The 14,071-nt window shown below is 42.3% G+C and overlaps 1 protein-coding gene across 1 annotated transcript in view; it reads left to right on the top strand.

Moving 5' to 3' along the window:
* The window catches only part of EXOC2 (exocyst complex component 2), a 124,319-nt gene extending 122,538 nt beyond the window's left edge, over positions 1-1,781 (top strand). Inside the window, exon 28 of the mRNA XM_057399358.1 lies at positions 1,456-1,781. Coding sequence (XP_057255341.1) covers positions 1,456-1,549 — 94 coding nt within the window. The 3' untranslated portion in view covers positions 1,550-1,781. The remainder of the gene's footprint in view (positions 1-1,455) is intronic.
* The last annotated feature ends 12,290 nt before the right edge of the window (positions 1,782-14,071 follow it).

The following is a 14,071-nucleotide window of genomic DNA, read 5'->3' as shown; positions in this document are numbered from 1 at the left end:
TGGCTCTTACACTTGTTTTAAGATAGGAATCAGTTTTGAGTAAGGAGGGTTCTTTAAGCACAGGCTTTCCACACCACCTGCAGAATTCTTCGCTTGTTTGTTTTTTCACTTAGTCACAAGTATTTGCACTTTATGGGACAGATGAGAACCAAGAACTGCATCATTTTAATATCTGCCTCAGAGTTCTGAGCCCTAGACAGTCTAAAACATGTTCTGTTTCCCAGGTTGTTACACCACAATTGTCATTGTTCCAGGCAGCTCATTGTAATCTACATGTATTTGTGTAAAATAACAGATTTGTTCACTGATTTAGAGCAGTTCATTCACAGTCACTAGTATGATACTAAGTGATGAATGTGGCCATAGTCATCTTCCAGAGGACCTACTGAGGAAGCAGATACTGATTTTGTGGTTCAAGTTGTTCTTGGGTTTGTTTGGTGGGAGGGTTTTTGGTTTGTTGGGTTTTGGTTTTGGTTTGGGGGGAGTGGGTGTTAACACACAGTACAATTTATTCTGTTACTGGCTGTTAACTATTCACAGCTTGCCAAAAAGTTCAGGTGATACAGGTCTGCCCTGATTAGCTTGGTTTTGAAACAGAGCAAAAGTTCACAGAACTCGTTCTTCACTAGAATATAGGGAATATAAAACACACAGGCAAGACTGTAAAACTTCACAATGCAGCTCCACTGTTAAAATACAACACAACAGAGCCATCAACATCTTTAGTCTTACACCTGGAGTTTATGGATCTTATCCGCTGCACCAAGTACTTTCTTGGCAGCTATGTAGATGTAAACGAGCCATTGTTATGCTCCAGAAAGAAGTCATACATAGTTTGTAATCTATAAAGAGCAAAAACCCATGGTTGCCAGTGAATTAATGCTTCTCCTGGAACAGACATACTATCTCTGATCTTTCAGCCATGATACTGAAGAGAAATTTGCAAAATAAGTTTGAGAACTGAAATTTGCAGTTCAGCTATACACAAAAAGCCATAACCTTGATAAGAGGTACTTGGTTTTATGGTATATAGAATCATAGAATAGTTTGGGTTGGAAGAGACCTTCAGAGGTCATCTAGTCCAACCCCCAAGTCTGACAGTTTCTGGATTTGCCCTACAGAATTATCTTAGACACTCTCTGCCAGTCCTTTTGCCACTGTCTTTTGCAGGTATGTTTCTCTCAAGAAGACAATCTTTATCTGGAAGTAAAGCCATATAAAGGGTTATTTTATTGCCTTGATAAAATCTCTGTGACTAAGTCCCATGTGACCACAGATCATCCTGACACACTTGGTATACTTCTAAATGTCTGTAATATTCAGAGATTTGAATAGATTCAACACTAGGTCCTTTATTTAAGCCAATGGTGTACTTGAAGTCACAGACAGAATAGGCAGAATTTGGGGTAATTGTTTTCAGTATCTGCTGAAGTTGTAACTATTTTCCTTTTACAGGTTCTTAGAAGAGTTGCTAAACAAATTTAAAAGCAGCATGCACTTGCAGCTGACCTGTTTTCAAGCTTCTTCTTCAGCAATGATGAAAACATAGACAACAATGCAGGCAACTCAAAAGATGATTGTGTTTAAATGTCACCCTTTTTTCTGTACTTCTTCAATCCCTTCGAAGACTGAAGAAAACAAAAGGAATTTCACTGGAAAAGAAATTGAAGATACAACCCTGAGTAATAGCATTGGGTATCCTCCTCAGTGAGACTTCTGGCCATGAATACCTTGATAAAGTGGTTTTCTGTCTACTGAATTTCATTCTGTGAAGGGTAATAAGCCAAGCTGTATGTTCGTGAAGAAATGTTCATTGGTGTGCTGCAATCTCAGTTTCAGTTGTTAAAAATACACTGAGACATACTTAAGTGTCACCGTAAATTTTAGTATTACTCATGTTGTTCAGTGTATCAATCTGTTACTTCCTAGATGTAGAGTGATACTGATATGACTGGAAGACTCAACCTTTATAAGCTATTGAGAAGTATGTAATAGAAATTATTACATGCAGCTGACTAGTAAGTGTTCAGATACAATATGGAGAAGGTCACTGCTTCTTTTGCATTTAAAATTATCATTTTTTTCTATTACCGTCTACAGTTTTAGTGGTCATAAGTCTGATTTCTTGGGAGGCTTTTATTTTCTTGCTTCTTTTTAAAACAAACATGTTCCTGCCTTTCCCGTTTCTCCCTTCTATTGGAATACTGATGATAACCTTCACATTTGAAATAAACTGGTAATTAATAGAAAAGCGCTCCAAGTTCATAAGATATTAGTGGTGTTAAGGAGCAGAATAGTTTTAATAGCCTCTCACATAGTCAGAAGCAAGGAGGAGCACGATATTTCACTGGTTTTGCTGCTTCCTTTTTGTTCTTCTTGTCTTTTCTTTTTTCTTACAGGCTTACTTCCACTGTCTTCCACTTCCCTCTTGCTAGTCCTCTTTTTACCACCAGTTATTGAATTTGTGTGGAGAAGAGCAGGGCTTCAGGAAAGAACGATTTTGCTGCCTTTAAAATATACTTACACAAAGATCAAGAACTGTTTTCCCAACAGGGAGGATTTGACACTCACTCTCATTTTGGGACTTGTTATAACTTCCTGTATGTTATTATTTAGATAGCAACCAATAGAAAGTGTTTTGTTGTTGTTTTTTTTTTGGGGGGGGGGGGGGGGAAGAGGACTGGGTTAAATTTTATAACTGAAATCATGACTTGCAAGTGAATCATGAAGTAATAACATATTATTTCTGTATTTATAGCCATCTTGAGTGGGACTCTTCAGAAACAGTGCAGAGTTTTCAAACAATTTAACATCAGCTGTTTTCTTTTGCCAGTTTAGTTACATGCTTTAAAAATGCAACGTGTAGTTCCTGTATGATGAAGTACTGAAGAAACAGTTTGATGCCCATGTATTTACTTCTAAAAAAAATATAAATGTTAGTAGTAGTAATAGGATGTTGGGTAGAAGTTTGAAACTTCAAATATACGTCAGTATTGGCTTTCAGGAAGAACTGTTAAACACCTGGAGCAATGTTATTTTGTTAAACGTTGTCCATTCTAAGCTGGTCATAGTCTCAGTTGCTGGTATTAACTGAAATAGTCACCCAGTTAGCTCAGTCTGTAAAGGATTTCACTTCAAAATAATAAAATATTAAGAAATACTGTCACAACCCTTTCTTGAATTCCTAACTTTCCAAGAAATGTGATCTCTTTATGAATTCTACCAGTCTACATTTTCTACACTTGCCATCAAACGTGTTCCTAAATATTGAAAACATATTTTATCATCTGTGCTGAATGTATTCAGACATCTGTTTATCGTAACATCAGTCACTTGCTCCTCTTTTGTTGCAACAGTTACAACAGCTTGTTGCTTGTCTTTAAAACCTGAGGTCAACCTGAAGTCAGGTGTTTGTGTTTAGTTGCCTTTCTGAAGTAAGACTACAGAATGTGTCATTAACAGCAAATAAGACAATGTGTAAGGGATCAAAATATTACTTTATTTCAACCTGATATGAAATAACTGCTCACAGTCAGGTCAGAGCACTGTCTTTCAATAAATCCACTTGGTGGAATTAAGGAAGTCAGGGAACATCATGTCACAAGAGTGTGTATTGGAATCCTTTGTGTGGAAGGTGAGTTGGAACTGCTGAGACTTCATAGTTCAATGTACAGCAGACTCCAGTTCCTCTGAGAAGAAGATTACAGAAGGAAATGGTCAGTGTGGTTTTTGAAGAAGAAGAAGAAAAAAAAAAGTAAGCAAAGAAAACCTGTTCAAAGATACAACAAGGTTTAACAAATATTGTTGGAAGTGGAAAAAAAATGGGGAGACCACACCAAGATACGCAATCAGTTAGGGCTTGCAGAGAAAAGAGAGGCAGCAGAGAAATCAAAGTAACAGAAGTGAAAGGCTCTGACATTTAAACCAAAGGTAAATGTTGAAAACAGCACAAGATAAAATGAATTTTGACATGAACTTTGAACCTCTAGAAACACATAAAATCAATGCAGTCTGGAAAAAAAAATTACACTGAATGAAAAAAATAAAAACCTAGAGAGCTTTATTTTTCATTTCAGAGAAAAATTTAGGAAGTAATAAGGCTGTAAAATGTATGTTCCTTAAAGTAAGTAAAGACTTGTAGGAGAATTCAGCCGTAATATGCTGTGGTGAGTTATTAAGCCTCTGAAGATGTTGAGGCATTCTCCTGTGACTATTCAAGGTAAATGTTCAAAATACAGTAATGAGTAGTTCAGGAGGTAGGCAAAGTAGTAATAAAAAGTAAATGCTGTAGCAGTGTAATGGGGAAAAATACTTAAATCCCCCAGTAAAACGATAGGAAAAAAAATAGGAAAAAATTCATTGCGTGTGTGGGTGTTAATGAAATAGATCAAATGATAAGTAGCATGAAACAATGAAGAAATCCTAGCCCTTCTTACCCACAAAATACTTTTTAGATTGATACTCTTTTATTTATGGAATGTGCTTATAGTACATCATTGTGGAAGTTAAGCACCTTCCTATAGCTTTCAAAAAGCCACTTGAAGAGTTTAAAAATATCAGAAGAACCATAGTCTTGCAAAGTTTCACGCATGTGCTGAATTTCAAGTGTATGATTAGATGTAAGACTACTTGCTCAGAAGATTTTAAAATGTTATGCGGACATGCCTGTGTGTTGATGACCAGGGAATTTGTAGTCTGTGGGCTAAACCCCTTGCATCTTCTCTTAGTTGTATAAAAAGACACAGAACTCCAACCAGTTGAATTTCACTGTATGGCAGCAGAGAAGAAAGAAGAAATCTCTGCTGTCAGTGCTGCGGAGTTGAGCTTTGCAGGCGTACTTTTGGCTGCAGCGATAACGTGTAACTGTTGGCTTGTAAAAGTATGTCCAGTCTCCCAGTCTTTCCCAAAGTTCTTGCAGCTCTGTTGAGGAGAGGGTACTTTATGTTGAAGGTGAGACTGTTTTTGCTTTCTACCCAGGCAGCCTTTTGCCATCCAGAACTAAGGAAACATTTCTGAATTAACAGAGTGTGTCTGTAGCTGTATTAGAAAGTAGAGAGTTGCAGATAGGATAAGAGCCATAAAAATCAGCATAACACCGAGTATGGAGCTGAGAAAAAGATAAACTTAGGTATTGCCTGTTCTGATTCTGCTTTAGTTAAAAATACTCTTATATGTGTTCAGAAAAAAAAAAGATATAAAGGAAGGTGTAATGGAGATTAATATTTAAAAAAAACAATATTATGATTGGAGAATTTCATGGAGCTGAGCCCCCTAAATGATGTGCAGAAAGTCCCTCACTTGCAAAGGTCTGACACTGGACTAAGCAAAGCCCTGGGAAATAAAATATTCACAAATTTAACTCCTTTTTAAGTTCAAAAGTAGTGATAGTCGTTTTTGGTTTCTATCCAACAGAAGGTAGGAGACTGCAATTTCCTAGATACGCTTTTGGCCTTGTAAAGAAGGAAATGTCAAGAATCTTCTGCCATGGTTACACACAGTCATCAGCGACAATGCTACACAGGGGATTTATACTTCCAAACTTGCTGCCAGAACATATTTGAGTCAACTCTAGCTTACTTCTTTGGACCTGTACTTCTAAAATAGCCTTGAAGTCCTATAGTTTTCCTGAGAATATTGATACATAGTGATTGTAGAGCTTTTCTGGCGTGGAATAAACAGGAAAACTGGGAATAACAAGGAACACAGTTTCATTAGGGAACATGATAGCCATTTCTGACTTCACCTGGTTTTAAGTTCTGTTTTTATGTAGTGCTACCATAGGTTAACGAGATTTGTGTGATTCAGCTCCCTTTCTTTTTGTACTGTTTGAGCTTCGGAGCTTGTCTTTAATGAAAATATTAAAAGAGCATGTCTAAAATGGTGTATTTATTTCAGACAAGGTGTTTATCTTGTAAGGTGCATACTTCTTTCAGTATTACTTGACAGCCCAAGGGACTTTCATTTGGAGAGAGTCATCAATGCACCCTTGAAGTCCTTTAATGTGTGTTGGTGATTAACTTAAATGACAGTTTGCCACATTTATCGTTGCATGGAACTTGCTGCTTTTGGAGTAGCAGCACTAGCAGATCTGCTGTGGTTTATTTTGGGGATCAGGCAAGGGAATTCAGAGGCTCCTTTAGCGCACCTGGTTTCTTCTACTCTGAACATCCAAGATGAAGTCTGCGTTCCTTTTCTCTCGTGCCCTCAGTGTTTAAAGGCTTGTAATAGATTTTGTACAACTCCTCTGTAAGCAGCCCTCCTTGAAGTCAAGACCAAGTAAGGGAAATCTTCAGCCAAATTCCTTTTGAATTGGAAAATTTAACAACTCGAGGAAAAAGGAATAAAACAATGGAAAGTGGAATCCAGCCTTATTTGTAACAGATGCTATTGACACATGCTTTGGCACCCTTTTGCCTCTCTCTTCTGAAATAGCTAGTATTAAAAGTTCATTGCCAGTCCCAGGCAAAAGCGCCTAAATAAAATGGGCTGATGGCTCAATATAGCTCATGCTAGAATATCATGCATTAAGTACAAGTTAAGGATGGAGAATTGCCTTTTCCTTCATTCTTGAAATGGGCTTGGGGGTGCAGGTAGGAGGGAGGACAACTTCTCACTTCTTTGCGTTGGTGACACCTGTGAAGTGACATTACTGCAGTTCTGTTGTGACTGCAGCTAGCCAGGAGGCTCTGCATAGACTCAAACCTGAAGCTCAGCGTACCCAGCTATTTCTAGATACATGGTGATCTAGAAACAACTACTAGAGTCTTCGTTTTTGATGGCAGGGGCTTTCATGCTGCAGTACTACTGCAGCAAAATTTTTTGTGGCCACAGATTCTGCTTCAACCAAGTGAAGTACATCCCTTGCTTTTCTTGGTTCATGAGCAGATTTTTAGCACAGAATGTCAAATCAGATCTTTTATAAAGTAAAATTAGCAAAATGAGACAGTCTTGATTACTCATTTTTTCTGATAAACTTCACTCACGTAACTAGATTGTACTTCTGCTCGCAGAGGGGCTTCCCGCTCCAGCTTATCTTTTTAGATATTCAGTAGATAATTCAAATTCAAAATGTTAACAGTGCTACTTACTTTTGGAACCTGACATTAATATAGACAGACATAGATTTGAAAATAAATTAATAGAAACCAGGGAGCTCTGAACCACTGGGGCAAAAAAAGCTTGGTAGGCACCTGTTGTAACCCTCTTTGGTACAGCCTGTGTAGAAGGGAAGGGAATCTGTAAGTCATGGTATTTCTGGTTGGCTAACACATGGCAAGCCTTTGGTGCTTCAATGAAGTAGACGTTGCTCTAACTCAACTGATGCCCTCATGTGCAATCCATGAGCATACTGAAAACTCAGTTTACAAATGCAGTGTAGCTTCTAGTAGTACCCTGGGCCTCTGATCTGTGACTCCTGATATGTTTTGCAGGGATGAACATCAGAACCTCTTAAAGCCAGCAAACATCACCCATCCACTTCAGTAGTCCCAAAATCACGTCTCGCACTAACTAAATAACCCAGCAGAGCTGTCCAGCCAGGTATGACCTGATCACCCCAGGCAGTGCAGAACAGAGACAGGACCCACCCCATCCAGCCCATGAGTCAGTGCTAGTGGCAGGGGTGGAAGTGAGATATGCAAGGATACCCTGGGCCTCTGCTGTACTCAGCGGGTTTCCTGCCAGCAGTGAATTGTGCCAAGTTTTATCTGTGAGATGGGTTTAAAAGGAAAAAAAAAGAAAGGAAAAAAAGCCCCAAAACAAGCATAAAATCCTCCAGTTCTCATGAATGAAAAATTATCCAGGCTTCAAAAGCTCTCTCAAGTTTCCTGGGAGCAGCATATCGCTCAAATAACTGAGGAAATTCCATAGGTTACCTGTCTTACAACCTGAAGTCTGACTAGCTTTTACCATGGATAGCAAGCGATAAACGTTTACTGTTAAAAATGGCTCAGCCTTTCTGAGTCGTCTTTATCAGGTTGACCAGCTCACAGATTCTGGTCTAAGCATGATAGTTTTGGTGTGCTACAGAAACAAGGGACAAGCCAACAAGCGCATACACACCCCATACATGTCTATATTTAAAGTAAAACCAATACAACACCAGGGTTGTAGTAGTCAGACTTGTACACTATATAGTCAGCCCCGACTGACCACATAGTGGTAAACAGTCATCTGGAAATAGGTGTTTGAGGCTTGCTAGGAGGTGTTATCTGTATTCACAATGTTACATTCTCTATAACAGGGTGTTTTTCCCATCAGCCTGGTTGCTTTACCAATGTTCACTTTTTTTGGTTTCAGCTTATACAAGTATGAGTGAATCTCACTGAACGAGTCCCTTTTGAAAGTGGCTGAAGGGCAATCTGCCATCAAACATCCTTCCTGTGCTTTTATCATGCTGCAGAGAGCTGGGAGTAGAACAAAGCCACACAAGGCTGGTGGGGCATGGTCTGAAGTGACTTGCCACACCACAAAACGTTAGGCTTTTTGGAATAATGCCCCAGGCATTTATTTCTTTCTGTTCTTCGTCTTGGGGGGTGGGGAAGGTTGGTTGTCTTTCCCACTTCCCATATTTGCATTTTGTTTGGGTTTTCATCTACTCGATTCTCCATGTTCCGCTGAAACCCAATTGCTGTCCTTTTGGCAGAGTTTTGGAGCTGATCGGTCCCTTGGGAGGTTGTGCTTCATTTTTTTGGTTCAGTGTGGTTGGGCTTTTCTTAGGAAGAGATTGGTTATGTGTGCAATTTTCTGGAGATGGGTGCTACTCCAGTGGGGTTTTGCAGTTGGCAATGCCTTATTTAAAAGTTTGCACTTCTCATCAATATATTATTTCAGTCTCGCCCTCAGCATTACAAAGATTTTCTCTCTGGCTAAAGCAAGTCTGTTTTACAAGATCAGTTATGTGACGTAAGAAATAACGCCATTTCGACCCTGGGATAGAAGAGGATGTGCAGTGACAGAGGCGCTGGCAGGAGATAAATGAGGGTGAACAAATGCTCTGTCTCCTCAGACCTGTCCCCTGGCACATCTACCCCTGCTCACAGACACGAGCATGCATTCTTTTCCTTTTATGTTTGCCCCACAGGATGAAAACTCAGGCTAGGGCTGCTCTAAAAAGCATGATGCCTTCCTGAGCATGAGGAGTAACTGCTCCAGCTTTACAGGAGACAGCCTGCTCTTCCTGCCTACCTGGTGGAAGTTTCACTATAGCATCCCTGCAGTTCCCAGTGTCTGCGCAAGAATGCACCAAGATAGTTCTACCTCTGCTGCACTGCTGTGCTTGTCACATCAGCGCTATGGACAAGGGAAAAGGGGTTGTCTTACCAGGCTTTAAGTTTTCCTGTGGAGCTATTGCCTCAGCAGTACTTTGTGGCAGTGAGTCCCCAGGTTAACATTAGAGAGAATGAATGGCTACAAGTTTTTACTCCTTTGCTCACGTGCTGCTTAGACTATTATCTTAACCTATGCAAAGCTGCATGTAATACTTTATCATATGCAGCTGCATTGCTTTTTTCTGGTCAGGGAGAGTTTTGTTGCTCACTGAGTACCACTAAAGCATACTGGGTGCTGCTCAGTATGAGCCACCCCCCATGTGTTTATGCTGTTTCTAGTTAAAGTCACCTTGTAGTGACCTTGGCCCACAGTTTCCAGTACAGCTGATGCTTCCTCTCTCTGCCATGTGCCCATGGACACTGTGCTGGACAGGCTGCATTTGTGGAAGTGCTTGTACTTTCTCATTCCATGGGGACCAGACTTAATGCACATCCTTGCTGCTTCCCACCCTTTCTGGTGGTGCTCCAGACAGTAGTAATGAAGAGGAAAAGAGGGGACTACTTGGTAGTCCTGGGGTAACGTTTGGACTCAATGATCTTAAAGGTCTTCCAATCTAGATGATTCTATGATTATATAACTAGGACACAAAGGGAAGAGAAAGGAAAAGAAGAACTGGAGGAAAGTGATGGAGGCAAGTAAGAAAGCACGAGGGAAAGCGGGTTAGCCAGCATTCCAGAGGGCAACTGCAGGCCATCCCCGGTGAAGTCCAGGGAAACCTTCCCTGCTCCAGCTTGGGCAACCTGAACCCTTCAGTGCCCAAGTGGGGTGGGTGATGCTGCCCAGGCAGCCAAGCCTTTCCGCAGGATGTCAGCAGGAGGGTGCACTGGCTGGGATGTGCTGTGACGGGGAGGCAGCCCTCCTGCAGCCCCTGTCCCACTGGACACCCCATGGGCCTTGAGGAGGAGAAATAGAGATATGTGATATTGGACCACAAATGTTGGGACAGGCAACAAAGAGAATGGCAAGCTTTTTCCTGGGGCTAACCAGAACCTCCTCAAAGGTCCCACCAGGTCCGTGAGACTCTGCCCAGCCCAGCCACTCACTCACTGAAGCCAACCCAGACAGGATGGTTGCTTGTCACCCCACAGCAAGTTCAGAGATAAGGATGAGAGGCTCTCAAATACAATTCATGGAAGCCAGCTCAGAATAGAAGGCAGCTCTTCATTTCAGGAAACCTCACTTTTCGTTTGTAAAACACTTTCATTCAGAAAAAAAGGAGGTGGGGATAGAGGAAAAGCAGAGCGTTGCTTCATCCCAACCAGAGCAAACACACCTGCGCAGCAGCTCTCATTCTCTGGAAAAGTAAAAAGCATATTTTAGTAGGGCACCAGCAAACCCAGAGGTTGCCTGTTGCTTCCTAATTACAGTTACTTGTGATTTCGGCAAATGACAACTCTTTGGGCTAAAATATCCCAGGTTGGAGTCTGCCCCAGCACATTTTCTTTGCCTGGAAATTTTAAGTGGTTGCTGATCATTTGGCTGGAAGAAAATATGCTCCTTTCCCCCTCCCCATGGTGACCTTTTCTTCATGTCCCCAGGCTTTGGAAAAATTACTCGAAATGTGTCAGGATTTTGGCTTGTGTGTCAGGAATGTGCTGCTTGCCTGTGAAAAACCTCCATCTGAGCTTTCCCAAGATGAAAGTCCCTGCAGAGATAAATCATCTTGCTCACAAGCACTCCCTAAATCTGGACAGCTAAAAACCTCTCGCCTCTCACTTTATTCCAGCCTCACTGCTCCCCGTGAGCCCCCCAAGGTCCACACTTGAGCCTCACTGCATGAAACCAAGTGTTGCAACCGAGGAGGGGCTGTGTCTTGTTGGGGTCTCACCAGGACAAAGGTCCCACTGCCACAAGCCCTGACAGTGCCAGGCAGCAGCAGCCTGAGCCCTGGCATGGCCCGTGGCAGAGCAGAAGGAGCTGGAGGTGGAGAGGGCAGATGTGGCTTAGGGTGGGAGTAGGGATGAAAGACAGGAGAAATTGAGCCTTGGATCTGGTGGTGATGGAGCAGGGAAGCAAAATAGGAGCAAGTGCCTGGAGCATACAGGGAGAGCATTGGATGAGGACTAATCATGAGGATGGCAACTTAGGAGTACCTCTATGAGCTGAAGCAGCAGGCTACAGCCAAAAGATCCAATGTAATGTAATCACATCTTGTTGCTTGAGTTCGCTCTCGCCTTTCCTTTTCTGTCTCCTTAAGCTAAGAGAAGCACATACCCAGCCACACAAACACTACACAGACAAATCCAATGCTGGCATTTCTCAACTTTGCCCATGCAGCCTTCAGAATTTTCTCCTCTGTCTTCAGAATATTGTGCGTGAAGGGCAAAATTCAAAAGGAAAAAAGAAAAAACAACCCAAAGCAAATAAGTAACCTGAAACTTTTGAGATTAAAGAAACTTCCTATGAGAGTTCAGGGCAAGGCACAGTCATCAACACGCTTTGTAAATAAGTAAGTGGGCTTGTAAATGATAAGTGTGTTTGTAAATCAAGGGTTGGCTTTCTGACAAGCTGAGCACCCACCTCTTCAGACAGAACCGCAGCAGTGACCCACACTTCTGAATCATGGTCCACAAGACCTTCTATACTGAGACCTGTGCCAAACTATCCCTTACCTGTGCTCTTCTTCCCAAGCTTGCCAGAGAGATGGCTCATGTGCTGCAGCTGTATCCTTCAACAGTCCCAGCCTCCTTTTGCACCCACTGGGGTACCTGCCACCAGGAGGAGGTGGTGGGTAATTCCTCTAGCCCACCCCAATGCTTGTCCAGAATTCTGGAATTTCCTTCTTGATTAGGATAATGGCTGCAGTTGCTCATAGAAATAGGTCATTGGGGTTTTAAGTTTTACTTCAGATAGATAGGTCTGTTTCCATCACCACCACCATCCTGGTCTTTCCCTGTGAGCACCCATCTATCCAAAGCATGTGGAGAAACCTTATGGTGCTGGAAGGATGCAAGGGAGCTTGCTTTAATTCCCTGCTTAGCTTCTGGTTTCCCCCTGTGATCATTTGCAAGTTGTGTTGTTCGGTTCATTCAAAAGCAACTTTTAAGGTAACCCTGAGCCTACACCCACCTCTCACCGCCACCAGGCAAATGCTGAGCACCATCCCACTGTCGGTCTCACCAGCACCTCAGAGCCCTCAGGTCCCAGTCTGTAAAGTGGCCCCACAAGCTCCCCAACAGCACCACATCACTCTGTGCTCTGTTGAGACCCGACTGCCAGTGCAAGGCTGGAAAAGCATCCCACCGCCCCTGCCTGCAGATACCTGTTTGTCTGGTCCTTCCTTCTCAGCTGCCCATGAGCACGGACAAGCAGGAACAAGCATGCTCATGCCTGCACTATCCAGGCAAGGGCGATGCCTGGGGCTGTGAGCTCACAAGGTGAAGTTCTGGGGCATTTCTGCTCAGCGCTGGGCACCCAGAGGGCTGGTTACAGTGCCCCTGAGTGAGTGCCCAGGGAAGATGCCGTTCTGGTGCCTGAGACTACAGAGGTGTCCTTGGTGTGATTTCCAGCACTTCTAGGCTATAACTCCATTGAAAAGATGCTGGCCATGAGTTAAATAAGTAAATCCTTTATTTTCTTTTTTTCTTTTCTTTACTTCTTATTATGGACCCCCTGATCTTTTTGTTATCAACCTTCTCTTTGTACCATTTTTGTCAAAGGTGGTGGTGGTTCTAGTTAATAACGCTTCCATTCTCAGACCACTTGCCCCATTGATTTAGACAGGAAGCTTCTGAGGACAAGAAACATCCCTCATTAGACGCTGCTGCACTGGGTAACCTCATTTTGGTTTGGTGTCTAGGCAGTGAAGCAGAGGAGAGCACTAATGAAAACTGAGCACCCGAATGCAAGACCTTGTTTGAAGTCTCAAGCTCACCTTCACTGAAGGTGAGGTCAAACCTCAGAGTTTTTTGAGGGTTTGATTTGGGTTTTTTTTGAGTCTGTTTTGATTTTGACTCCAACATGATGACCTGATTTGGGTGTGTTTGCATGGGCGTGTGTGCTCATCGTCTGCTGCTCTTTCTAATTGAGATAGGAAACTTCGGGCAGCAACATGCTGCGTTTTCAGAAGTTACACTTTCTGCTGGAAATAGAAGAATCAGGTGGATCCCTTGGAGTGGCCAGTGTGGAAAGGTGTCCCTCGCTTCTGAATTCCCCAACTCTGAGCAGAGCAGCCTCAGTGTTTGAAAAGAGGCATTTCTGTTTATCTTTGCTTATAACAGTGTGGGCCAAAGACTCATTATGTGTGAATCTTTTCGAGGAAAACACTTCAGGCTGCTCCAGTGATCTCTCTTCTGACTGTTACGAATCCCTGTTTACATTGCCATAGCTTTGTAAAACTGCCAAGAGAGAAAGAAACTGGCCTCCTATTTATATGAATTGCTGTCATAAGCAGAGGCCTTGATTCATGAGTTTGGGAATCCATGAGCTAAATGTGTCACCAACTTACATCATCATGAGGCATCCTGGGGAAAGAGTAATGGGAACACAGTGGTTCCTCAAGACGAAGGAAGGAAAGGGAAGAGAAAGGGAAGGAGAAAGGAAAGGGAAGGGGGAAGGGAAGGGACGAGTCTAGTTGGGGAAAACACTAATTAAAATGCTAATGGGTAAAAAGAAGAGATATGGATTTAATTTAAGTGACATTAGCCCCCACACACACACCCCAACAACCACACAGTGCATGAAGGGTGCTCCATGACACAGCCCCTGCAGAGGGAACTCCCCACATCCAGCGGCAAACCAG

The sequence above is a fragment of the Pezoporus wallicus genome, unplaced genomic scaffold (genome assembly GCF_028554395.1).
Source record: "Pezoporus wallicus isolate ANWC-B61680 ecotype Strahan unplaced genomic scaffold, APGP_CSIRO_Pwel_v1 contig_818, whole genome shotgun sequence".
Taxonomy (NCBI): Eukaryota; Metazoa; Chordata; class Aves; order Psittaciformes; family Psittacidae; genus Pezoporus; species Pezoporus wallicus.
This window is presented reverse-complemented; position numbering and strand designations above follow the sequence as displayed.